Below are 12,986 nucleotides of genomic sequence, written 5' to 3' on the forward strand. Positions count from 1 at the left end.
TGATGGGGCATACCGTAATTTACACATCAGTGAGTCTGGCAGATAGAAGCCACATACCATTAGCTGCTGGGTGCGTTTATTGTGCAATATTCCTTCCTCAAATGTTGAAAAAATATGAGCCAACCTTTGGAGAGTCTTCATATCTACTGAGGGAACAGCATGCAGTGCAATTCTGTGCATGTCTGTGCAGAAGTAAGCTCCAGTGAGCTTAATGGGAAATGCTCCTATGTAAGTGGGAACAGGAATGTGGCTTTTATTTCTCTCCTTGCTCCATTTGCCTGCTTGCTTGTTTCAGGCTCCTGTGCCAATTGCCAGAGCAGGTTGTTTTTAAGTGTAAAAAAAAACTTCTTAAAGAGAAAAATAAATTGCTGAACAAATGTTGGAACAAATTCATGCAGGCACTTGAGAAAACAACACCAAAGGAAAACTGTGTCTGAAGCACAGGAGACAATAGGCACCAAGTTTATAACTGCTGTGTGTGTCCTTTGAGGAGGGAAGGCAGAGGGAAGCAGCAGGCACCCTGCAGCAAAACAAAAGTCCACACCCACTCCTGTTTCTGTATACGTCTTTGTGCAGTTTAAGAGGAGCCACATAACTAACTTTCAGCCTGCCCATATGCATTTTGCATGATAAACCTCCAAGCTGTGTCATGCTTTCTAATAAATGGTGCCAGACTTTCATGTAAAACTCCAGCGGAAAGTCTTAGAGGTCTCTGGCGAGAAAGAGAGAGGGATTATCCAGAGACAGCTCTGAAGATGTTGGTTCCGGTGACAGAAAATACAAATGGCCCCTCACTACCAATGATTTGTTTAATTGCATCTCTGCCCATTTCACATATAATCATAACTGTCAACTTTTCCCTTTTCTTGCGAGGAATCCTATTCGGAATAAGGGAATTTCCCTTAAAATAGGGAAACGTTGACAGCTATGCATATAATTGCAGTTTACAGGCAGCCTTCAAATGCAGCCCCACATAGAGTCCAATCCAGTAGTCAAACCTGGAAGTTACCAGAGCATGGATAACTACAGCTAAAGGCTCTCTGAGGTCAGAGCACAGGTCACCTGACACCACCAGCATAGCCTTGTCATTTAAAAATGTCCCTCATTCTCTGTGTTATATATGAATAGGAGGGAGACATGATTAAAGAAGCGTGGCAGCCTCTGCTTCATCTAGTTTGGCCTTGAGGTAGGCTGTGTTATCTGGGATAATCACGAAGAAGGCCCTGAGATTATGATTTCTTATCTTCTTGTGATGCAACTTAAAACGTTGTTGGGTCCTCTTTTTGTAGCAGTGTGTTGCATGCTGACTCATGTTCTGTTTGTGGTCAGCAACCTTAACTTCATGACCTTCCCAACAGTTACTGACTCCTGCTCCTTAAAAGACCAGACACAGACAGACTCCTAAAATCAATGATTTAGCTAGTCACAATTTAATGGTTTGTTGTTTGTTTAGCTAGTCACAATTTAATGGTTTGTAATAGCTAGTGAGGATTGGTGCCCCTTTTGACCTTCAAACCATCAAATTGGTTAGGTATGAATAAGATCCCTGCCCTTATGGGAAAAATTGACTCACAAATTTAGACTGGCAAGAGGAACAAAGCACAAAGATACCTTTGCGGGGAAATGCTGGAGCCTTACTTCATTCACAAATTCTCCAGAAAAGCAAAGACCAGTTCCAACTCATGGATCACTTAATAAGAATTTTTTTTTTTTTAAAAAGCAGATGTATACTGTTTTAAGTTTGAGTGTATGTACAGTAATACAGGTTTTCATAATGTATTTTTGGGGCACGTGAAATGTAAAGGGGGGGGGGATGAACAAGGTCCAGCCTAAGAACAGCCATGCTGGATTAGTTTGAAGGCCTAGCTGGGTCTGCTTCCAAGACTGGCCATCTTGGATGCTTCAGGTAAGAGATGAAGCCAAAAGCTTCCTCTTTGTTGTTGGTCCCCATATATGGTATTCAGAGGTTTATTGCCGGGTTGGGGGGGGAGGGACCATTGTCAGTCCTGGGGCCACATTCCCTTCCGGGCAACCTTCCAAGGGTTGCATGCCAGTAATGGGTGTGGGAAAAGGCACACGTGGGTAGAGCAATTAATGCAAATATTACTTTTCCTAGATAAGGCTATTTTCCTAACACGCACTCAGACTCTCTTTCATCCATCCAGGCAGGCAAGAGGTGTTACCAGAGTTCAGGGGCTCATTCCAGCCAGGCAAAAGTATTAGGTCTGCAGAGGAGAGCCAACGAGGGGTGTGGCCTGGGAAGGGTTCTGACTGTGAGATAGAGAGGCTTGGAGGAAAATATTTTGCCCCTGGGCCTGAGTTCCCTTTGCCTCTGACAAGCAAGGTTCCATTTAGCCATTGTAGCTAATAGTGATTAAAAGATGCAATGCTTTTAAAAAGCTGTATAAGGGCCGAATGAGGTGTGCGGGGAAACATTTCATTTTCAGAACTGTTCCTGACAGCTTCTAACATGGCATTTGCTGCCATTGTTGGTGCTCCCTGCTGGGTTTATATTTGCAATGAATTAACTGCCACAGTCCCTAAATTTGGCTAATTATGGCCAGTTCAGGAACCCACCAGTCTATCTGTGAAATGTTGGGTTTTATTGTCCAGATCACACATGCTGCACAGCATAAGAACCAAATATCTGTCATTTTGCTGTCCCTCCACAGTTTTGAGGTATCCTTTTGGAGTACCTAACAGTCTCCTTAGGATTTTACTGTGCTGATTATTTTGGCGGTCATTTGCAAATCTCATACCTGCCTCCAGATAATTTGTCAACAAGTTAAATATTGCTTCTCACAATAGAAAGTCCTTCAGGGTGGCCTTCATGGCTTATTTCCCTCATTTGTTTATTCCTTCTGCTTTTGATTCTTTGATCACTTGCCATTCCATAAGCAGACCTGTTCTCTTATCCCATGACTGCTAAGTTTACTCAAGAGGTTTTGGTGGGAGACTCTCTCAGATGTTTGCTGGCAGTCCAATTATGTCAACTGGATCAGTCTAATTGATCTCCATGTTTTTGTTGGCAGTCTCACATAGTTATACAAAGACTGGTTAGGCAGTACTTCACTGTGCAGCACGTTTGCAACCTGAAGAGCCATTAGCATGGACTTTGCCAAACTGCAGAACCCAGCCAGAAATAGACACCCCGGCATATTTTTCTGTCCTTCCATCATAAACCCCTGATGCCCTCAGTAGTGATTTTTTTCCATCAAGATTAGATGTGGCCCCTGGTGGCTGGATAAACTAGGCAGAGAATGGATTCCACAGGTAAATTGTACCCTTAAGTCCTCTGTAAGAAGTGTGGGGCAGAGGGAGTGAGGAATTGAGCTATTTTATCCCAAGCCTTGGGAGGGCAATGGGATTTAACAGGTCATCAAGGGAAGTCGAAGCAGATTATTCGTTTGATGTCAGCACTCCACCCACTTTGGCTGGAATGGCACTCTTCATAGAATGCATGGGTACCAATATAACTGGTTGCAGCAAGGGAGCTGTTCCAGCTTCAGTCAATCATTAACTTATCTTTTAGAAAAATTTCCCAGGTGATCTGATTCCTAGATGCAGAAGAGAGAAGTGTGTTTGGGGGGCAGGGAGGAGGAAGGGAAAGAATGGAGCCAAGAGAGATGGCAAATGGGACCAGGAAGGAGGAACTGGAAGGGGAAAGTAGATGTCTTGGGAGGGAGGAACAAGAAGTGCTGTCACCAAGGACTCCATGGCCCATTATACAATCACACTAAGCCAAATAGTGGCTTGGCACAGATGAGCAAACATTCGGGTTACTGGAAAGAAAAGTGCAAGCTGCTTTGCTCTTTCTGCCTTCCTGCTGCAAGCTATTGTTTGGCTTAGGGTTACATCTGAACCTCACAGTTTGTCTCAATCCAGAAAAGCCACGAGCTGCAGCCAAGGCTTGTTCTGTGGCTTACCACTCGTGGCTTGTCTGGGAGGAATAAACCAGGAGCCCGGCTCACAGGTGTGAACTGTGCCACAGAGTCCTGGATGACAGCACCTCTTGTTGCAATTTTCTCTTCCGAAATCCACATGGGTCCACAGTAAGCATTATAAAGTTTTCAAAGGCTTGGTTCAGAGCCACGTCCTCAAGTTGTGTGGGGCCATTGTCCACTCTGGGCGTTCAAATATCATGAGTCAGGGTTTACACATTTTGACCTTTTATGTTCTTTTATGATGTGGTTTCTTTATTTTTGTGGTTGCATTTCCCAGCTTCTCTGGCATGAGGGCTAAAAATCGCTGCCTTTGTTGCAATACTGCTAAGAATACTGTGCCATTTATTGATGTTCTGATGATTTAATCACAGTCATATTTTCTAAGATGGCTACAGCCTGTACTTTCTTGGAGTCAGAGGAACTGGGGTTCAAGCCTAGCAGAGAGCCAAACTGAATGCCATGCCCATCCCCCCAGTTTCTCAAGAAGGGTTGCGTGCTGAATTTTCTTAGTAGCAGTTTATTTATTTATTTTTACATTTATTTATTAATTTATATACTGCCCTTTATCAAATGACCACAGGGTGATTTACAGTATAGAACATAATAAGCAATATATGTCAATACGTTACTCAATATCCATACAATTAAAAAAAAAGTTTATATACATACCAATTGTTGCGTATTATGAATTGTAGTAGAGAATATATAATGGTACATAATACTTTATGAGCAAGACATACTAAGCAGTAATGTCAAATTATACACAATGTCTTCCCAGCAGTGAATATCACAACTCAACGGAGTTATTGCCTACTAATCTCAGGTACAACTATAGAACATAGCGCATATCTAAGAACAATAGCCTCTTGATAAATATGGGAGGGGAAAACCTGCAGGATATCTAAAGTGCAGAAATAGTGTACAAACGCACATACTTTTCTGTATACAGAACTAGCTCTTAATCCCACCTTCCCTTTCTTCTCGTTTTTCACCCTGGGATATCTTCACTTCCCTGCCTCTCTCTCAGGGGCCTTTCATCATCTATCTGATACTTTCATGGGGGGTGCATACTTTGCTCCCCTAACGTTTCCCCTAAGGGAAGAAACCAAAAGGGTTCCTATCCCTTGAGGTCATCCTTATGGGCACTGGTCCATCACTGGTAGCCGGCAGCCTGCCTGGTTAGTAGAGTCCAGTTTGCTTGCCTCTTTGCAGCGACAGCTAATGGACACTGCCTCATGCACTCAAATGCTGAACGATTAGTATAAAATGTTAAACAGTCTTGGAAAGTATCCTCAGCTATGAGAGGCAGAGAGTAAGGTCGTTGAAGCTCACTGTGCTTTCCTCCCTGGAGGCACCCCTATGCTTTGTTGTTATTTTACACACTCCAAAATGGAGCCCTGGGCATTGTGTGTGTGTGTGTGTGTGTGTGTGTGTGTCCTGTGCATGCAGGCCTTGGCTCCGATTTAACTTTCTAAGTCTGCTCTGTGGTCTGGTTGTTTGCACACATTTACAAGGCCATTCTATCCAATGAAGAGAAAAGCTTCCTGACCCTCTCTGGTGTGAGGTCTGCACACACTGGTTTGTATTGGACATGTAGCAGAGACTCTTTCTCCATCTCCTCTCCTGTCTCCATACCACTCCATACTGTCAATAGAGATTCCAGTTTCCAGTCCGTCAGCTTGTCCTCAGCCAGACCTGAGCCTTGGCATAAGGTAAAGGTAAAGGGACCCCTGACCATTAGGTCCAGTCGTGACCGACTCTGAGGTTGCGGTGCTCATCTCGCTTTATTGGCTGAGGGAGCCAGCGTACAGCTTCTGGTGAACCAGAGCAGCGCACGGAAATGCTGTTTACCTTCCCACCGGAGCGGTACCTATTTATCTACTTGCACTTTTGATGTGCTTTCGAACTGCTAGGTTGGCAGGAGCAGGGACCAAGCAACGGGAGCTCACCCTGTTGCGGGGATTCAAACCGCCAACCTTCTGATCGGCAAGTCCTAGGCTCTGTGGTTTAACCCACAGCGCCACCCGTGTCCAGTTTCCAGTCAGTCAGCTTGTCCTCAGCCAGACCTGAGCCTTGGCATACTTCTTTCTATATTTAGATAAATATTCAGCATAAAATGGACTCTGACTAGCTTTTTGATGTTTCTGTGCTTTCCAGTGCTTTTTAACATCTTGTTCTTCTTGAAAACTCCTCGCAACTTTAGAATGAAAGCACCAGAACTAGTCGATGTGTTTCAGTTGCACAGGAAAAGTGCTTCTGTTAATCTCTCCCCCTCCCACCGTCGGCCACAACTTTTGTTAATGCAGGAACTTCCCGTTCAGTATTGCTACCCTGCAGACTAATAGTTAGATCATATCCTGGTGTTATAGCCCCATAGTCTTTCGTCTCCAGCCTTCGAGGCTCAACACTGCTTATTTGTGTTTATGTAATTCTGTGAATCACATCTCAATTTACTGTCAGTGCATTTTTCTTTTTCCTGGGTTTTAAATCTGATTGTGTACAATGATGAGTCGTACCTGCTAGGTGGTGATCACCCAACTTCCCTCCTTGCACAACAAAGGGAGGCATTCAACAAAGTTTTACTCAGGGTAGACCCGTTGAAGTGAATGAACCTTACTTAGTCACATTTGTTCATTTCTGTAGGTAAATACCACCCAAAGTCACTACAGGTGGTTTAGACCACAGCACCACCCACGTCCCTTCAAGCCTGCTAGTTTTACCTAAAACCTGGAGAAACTGATATTCTCAGTCCCATATGTTTACAGGCTAGAACCAGCTGCTCAGTAGTGGGAGAAGAATACATAGGTGGGCCATTGGCCTGGTTTAGCGAGGCTCATCTTAGGTGCTTATATTTTTACCTGCTAGATCAGAGTGGGCAGAAGACAGATCTAGCTTTACTGGTAGATCTTTGAGTGATTTGCAGTAGATCAGCAAGGGTTTCTGACTGCCAATTGTTTGTGGCAGCAAAACGATCCCTTTTCTCCAAATTATATTGTCAAAATGAAACAAGCTTGGTGTGAATTTTTGTGTGGAAGGAACATAGGCTCAGAATTATTTAATGCTAAGCACATGTATTTTGCACTAGGCTCTGGGTGATGGATCTCAGGGTTCCAGTTAAAACCAAGTAAACTTCACAAGCCTGAAGGTCTGGTCTGTTTTCTGCAGTTCCCAGGACACAGCATTTTCTCTTCAGAGCTGTTGAAGCGCAGAGGCCATGTTTGCTAAGCATACAGTATGGCACCCCTTAGTGGTAAAGTGGGGTATTGCTTAACTTGGGCTGCAAAGTGGGGGGTTTCTTTTCTATCGCATAATGTTTATTGAGCACTATAGCACGTGGCACAAAATAAAAAGAGAGAAAGAAATTTCATATGTGATGTGCATAGAGTCATTCAAACGGGTTATAGCAGGAGAGCTTTAGAGAAGGACAGCTGGAGAAAATAGGGTCTCATCCTGGTAACGTAGGCTACGGGTAGGAATTTCGAAAGAGATCTCAGTGTTGAGTGATGCACAAATGTCCAATAATGTAGGTGATGGTATATTCCCTCTTCCCCCTCCCCGCCACTGCTGACCCCTCTGTTCTTCTCCTCAGATCTTCTGACTCGCCTGATCCAGCGCCAGGTTAATTTCACAGACCCAGCAGCGTATAAAGAGGTGATTTATTTATTTTTTGTATTGGGTCATGGAACTCAGAGGCTAGTGGGTGGCAGTTGGTGAACCTGGGCAGGGATGAAAAGGAAATGTTGGTGTGGTAGGCTCAGCAGACACCAAAAGGTTGACACTTCACCCAGAAGTCAAATGTGGTGGGTCTATATATATATATACACACAGTACAAATGAAAACATTCTCAGTTGCTCTCTGCAAGCTTCATAAACCCAGTAAAGATTCTGATAGGGACTCAGGGATGCATGATGACCCCTCTTTCAGGAGAGTGAAATTAAGATCAGCTGTAGCATTGGAAGGAGAATGCTAGGGAAGAAGTCCAGAAAAAAACCCTGGTTTGGAGGATCAGACTAGGTCAAGCTTGCCTAGACAGTGCCATGCCTTCCCAGTACACTTTTGGTGCTAGCATGCGCTGTTTACATTATCCTGGAAGGCTAAGGAGGGAAGGCCTTCTGAGGTCTGAGTATCCACAGCCACATTGTTCATAGGGATTACTGGACCTGTGATTATGTGTGACTCTGGGTGGGAACTTTTGAAGCCCATGTGCAAGAACGCAGTGCCCTGTGCAAGCACACATATACCCTGATGACTAACAAGAGCAGCCTGATCCTTGCCAGGAATGCAGGAGCAGGGGTAGAAGCCTGTAAGCCCTGGTACATGCGACTAGGTCACTACCTCTAAATGAGCAAAGTGGACTCCAGAATAACAAACTTCATGTCCAGTACATGGCGAAGAAAACATTCTAATAAATCCAGATTGTTTTTGAAGAAGAACCATCAGTGGACTCCTGGGGACCACCCTGTGCTGAGCCCTTCACCCTTTTATTTTGGGGCAGGCAGGTGTCAGCGTCTTTGAATGATCATACTAGCTGACTACTGTGTCTGTTTGTTTTCTTCTCTCCTCCCCTCCCCTTCTCTAGATGTTTGTATACCAAGCAGGCTTCCTCGTTTGCCTTGTCATTGGTCTTCTTTTCATCATCCTTGTGCCCCTGGTGGGTTTGTTCTTCTTCTGCTGCCGCTGCTGTGGGCACTGCGGCGGCTCCATGTACCAGAAGCAGACGAAAAACACCAATTGCAAGAGGCGGACGTTATTTGCATTCCTGCTAGCTGTCTCTACCATTCTCGTGTGAGTTGAGTAATATACTGAGCACCAACGAACAGGGCGGGAGTGGGTTATTGCTGTGACCAGTTCAGCAAGGAGTTTATTCCAGTCTGTGTATGTTGCCTGTTCAGCAGTAGTGGACAGCATGGTGAGGCTGTGCTGCTCACCTGACTTCCATCTGGCTGAGTCAGTGCAGAATACTGCAACAGAGTGGCTGAGGGATGAGGTTAAAGGTAAAGGCAAAGGGACCCCTGACCATTAGGTCCAGTTGCGGAAGACTCTGGGGTTGCGGCGCTCATCTCACTTTACTGGCTGAGGAAGCCGGCATACAGCTTCCAGGTCATGTGGCCCGCATGACTAAGCCGCTTCTGGCGAACCAGAGCAGCGCATGGAAACGCCGTTTACCTTCCCGCCGGAGCGGTACCTATTTATCTACTTGCACTTTGACATGCTTTCAAACTGCTAGGTTGGCAGGAGCAGGGACTGAACAATGGGAGCTCACCCCGTCGCGGGGATTCGAACCGCCGACCTTCTGATCGGCAAGTCCTAGGCTCTGTAGTTTAACCCACAGCGCCACCCGCGCCCCTTGAGGGATGAGGTTGGTGCAGTGCAAATGCACCAGTGGAGCCAATCTGGCGCTCCTGCCAGCATGCTTGCAACATGCTGACCTTACCTCTCACCTTCCATCCTGGTAACTCAGCTGGAAGGGAGGTCAGGTGATGGAGCAGCCCCCAACTATACAGCTACTGCCATTCGGACCCAATTTCAAGCAAGATGCACCTGCTTAGCTGTCTGATATGAACTGGCTTGTCTCACCTGCATGTACACTGTTTGTAGGCCAGGTGGGCACTTCTCTTATGTGCTGATGTTGTACACATAGTGGCTGCAGGTCTAGTTTAAATGAGACAATTTATTTGTCTACTTGGAATCACTTTTAAGTCTGGCCACAGCCTTTTATGATGGTCTTGTGCAAAGGAATGGCTTCCTGGAGCCTGAGGGAGGATGGGATGGTCCCTGCAGGGAGGCCCAACAGGAAATTGCACTGTGCGTGTAAGCTACTTCTATTGTGTGAAATGAAAAGTTGAGGTTAGTAGCTCTGGCAGCATGAGATTGAGTTTACAAACCTTTGGGGAGCTGGGAGATCAGCCACTAGAGATGTTTAGCAGTGCAGAATGATCAAAGTAGGCATTAATTCCTGCCAGTGCTCAAGCAAGTATATCTCCTCACTGAACAACCACAGAGTTACATTGGACTCCAGGGGAAATGATGGATGACACTATTTCCAGTCAGACTTGACCTGCAGCATCACTGTTCCTATCAATTTAGCACATGGTTCAAGTCTGAGCAGACGGTCACTAATTTTCTGCCAGAACACCTTGAGGCACATGAGCATAAATGTGTGAAGGGAGACTCCCAGGAGCCTTCTGTGGCATAGCTGGCTGCCTGGGAACCAGAGCATGGCTGGCTTTTACTCTGGAGCATGCCACCACAGGCACAAGCAACTGCCAGAGCCCTTGCTGCACCATTTGTCCTTGCACTAGTTCTACGGAGGTTCTTGCAGACTCGAGGGAACCCAGGGTGCCTACGAAGTGCTGAATTATTTCAGTATCATAAAGTTGGAATGGATCTAAAAGCGACCTGGATTAACCTCTGACCAGGGACAAGGGGAGTGCATCCACCAGGCACCCCCAAAATCAACCTATACATTCAAGATTACAATGTGTTGCAAGCACAGAGTGGGTGCTACAGAGTAAATAGTTGGAGACGAATCACACAGACATGCAAGTCACATGCTGCAGTTTTACTGCTGCCTTTGGGGGGTACAAGTAGGTATAGAGAAGAAGAAGAAGAGTTTGGATTTGATATCCCGCTTTATCATTATAATATATAAATAAATGAATTTTATTTATACCCCGCCCTCCCCAGCCGAAGCCGGGCTCAGGGCGGCTAACAACAATCAAATAATCCAACATTCTAAAAACATTTCATTATAAAAATTAATTAAAATCAAATTGATGGCAACCGTTAAGCAAAATTCTGTGCAGATTGCCAGAGGAGGGAGTCAGGCTGCGCTCTGACCAAAGGTCTGGTGGAACAGCTCTGTCTTGCAGGCCCTGCGGAAAGATGTCAGGTCACGCAGGGCCCTAGTCTCTTGTGACAGAGTGTTCCACCATTTGAGCGTTCCATTTGAGCCGCAGCCGAGAAAGCCCTGGCTCTAGTTGAGGCCAGCCTAACCTCTCTGAGGCCTGGGACCTTCAGGATGTTTTTATTTGCAGACCGTAAGTTCCTCTGTGGGACATACCAGGAGAGGCGGTCCCGTAGGTACGAGGGTCCTAGGCCGTATAGGGCTTTAAAGGTTAAAACCAGCACCTTAAACCTGATCCTGTACTCCACCAGGAGCCAGTGCAGCTGGTATAGTACCAGATGAATGTGATCTCGCAGCGAAGACCCCATAAGGAGTCTCGCCGCGGCATTCTGCACCCACTGGAGTTTCTGGGTCAGTCTCAAGGGCAGCCCCACGTAGAGCGAGTTACAATAATCCAGTCTGGAGGTGACCGTCGCGTGGATCACAGTGGCTAGGTCAGGGCGAGAGAGATAAGGAGCCAACTGCTTAGCTTGGCGGAGATGAAAAAATGCCGCCTTTGTTATAGCTGTAATCTGCGCCTCCATAGAGAGGGAGGTATCGAAGATTACACCCAAACTCTTAAGAGACAGTGCTGGCACTAATTGCACCCCCGCAAGAGATGGGAGTTGCCCCCTCAATCCCATATCGTCCCGTCCCAGCCAGAGGACCTCTGTCTTCGAAGGATTTAACTTCAAGCGGCTCCCACGTAACCATCCAGCCACAGCTTCCAGACATCTGGTCAGTGTGTCTGGGGCCGAGTCAGGATGGCCATCCATCAACAGATAGAGTTGGGTGTCATCGGCATACTGATGGCAACCCAACCCAAAACTCCGGACAATCTGGGCGAGGGGGCACATAAAGATGTTAAAAAGCATCGGGGAGAGTATCGCACCCTGAGGCACTCCACACACCAAGGAGTGGCGCGATGACAATTCCCCCCCAAGCGCTACCCTCTGTCCCTGAAACGAGTGCAGCCATTGAAGGACTGTGCCCTGGGTCCCCACGTCGGCAAGGCGGTGGTCCAGGAGTTCGTGATCGACCATGTCGAAGGCTGCTGACAGGTCTAGAAGAATCAGCAGCCCGAAGGAGTCTCAAAACGGCTAATATTCTCTTTTCCCTTCCTCCCCTTCCCTTCCTCCCCCACAACAAACACTCTGTGAGGTGAGTGGGGCTGAGAGACTTCAGAGAAGTGTGACTAGCCCAAGATCACCCAGCAGCTGCATGTGGAGGAGCAGAGACGCGAACCCGGTTCCCCAGATTACGAATCTACCGCTCTTAACCACTACACTACACTGGCTCTCATTACCTGCTCACATTGCTTACACTGTATCCCCCATTTGCTCCCCCCAAAATGGCACAATGTCAATCAAGGCACTTCATAAATAAGTCACAACTTTGTTGGTACCCGTTGTTATGTTTTTTGACTGGTTGCATGATATTACTAGCTTTTCCTCTTTGAGGAAAAGGAGAAGCAACTTCAGTATGAAGAGTTGTCTTCTCAACTCTGCCTGCTTCCTTCACTGCAGGGCTGGGGATATTTGTGCGTATGTCAGCAACCGTCAGATATCACAGGGAATCAGTGGAAGCTTCATCACTTTGAACAATACGATGGACAACCTGTTCATGTTCCTGAACTCTATCCCTAAGGTATATAGTCTATAAGCTGTATTATGCACCTTCCCCTGCTTCCTTTCTGCAGGCAGGTGTCTTTTGTATTGTCCTCCTATCCTCCATGTATGATCGCTTCTACTGCCCTGCCTACATAGTCAGGTGTTCTTCTTCCTCTTGTTCTGCTTGTTTCCTACACCAGCCTCCATATGCCTTGCCCTGTTCCCCAGAAATGCACCTCTGTATCCCTACCTCCAGTCTCCAATGATCTACTTCTTATGAGCATCATTGTACTGTTTAGCAGCCATTATCCCACTGACATGCCCTAAATCTGCACTTTCAACACTTCAGTGGCCATGGCAAACTACTTAGCCACTATCAGATAGCAAGGGAAACTGGATCAGATGATACCTGAAGAAGAATCCTGTGCCAGGAATAGAGGTCCATGGCTTTTCAAGCACAGGTACAAGGTGAATTCTGGGATCATGACAGGGCTACAGGAGTCATCTTGGTAGTTCTGGACTTCAGTGCCTTCTCAGGCACCTGT

The 12,986-nt window shown here is 46.2% G+C and overlaps 1 protein-coding gene across 4 annotated transcripts in view; it reads left to right on the forward strand.

Annotated features, from left to right (window-relative positions):
• LOC114597571 (prominin-1-A-like) overlaps nucleotides 1–12,986 on the forward strand; it is a 35,470-nt gene that overhangs the window by 3,971 nt on the left and 18,513 nt on the right. For all 4 annotated transcript variants that reach the window (XM_028730517.2, XM_077930153.1, XM_028730520.2 and 1 more), the window contains exons 3-5: nucleotides 7,534–7,595; nucleotides 8,525–8,730; nucleotides 12,358–12,478. In XM_028730517.2, coding sequence (XP_028586350.2) covers nucleotides 7,534–7,595; nucleotides 8,525–8,730; nucleotides 12,358–12,478 — 389 coding nt within the window. The remainder of the gene's footprint in view (nucleotides 1–7,533; nucleotides 7,596–8,524; nucleotides 8,731–12,357; nucleotides 12,479–12,986) is intronic.

This window comes from Podarcis muralis, chromosome 6 (assembly GCF_964188315.1).
Source record: "Podarcis muralis chromosome 6, rPodMur119.hap1.1, whole genome shotgun sequence".
Lineage (NCBI taxonomy): Eukaryota > Metazoa > Chordata > Lepidosauria > Squamata > Lacertidae > Podarcis > Podarcis muralis.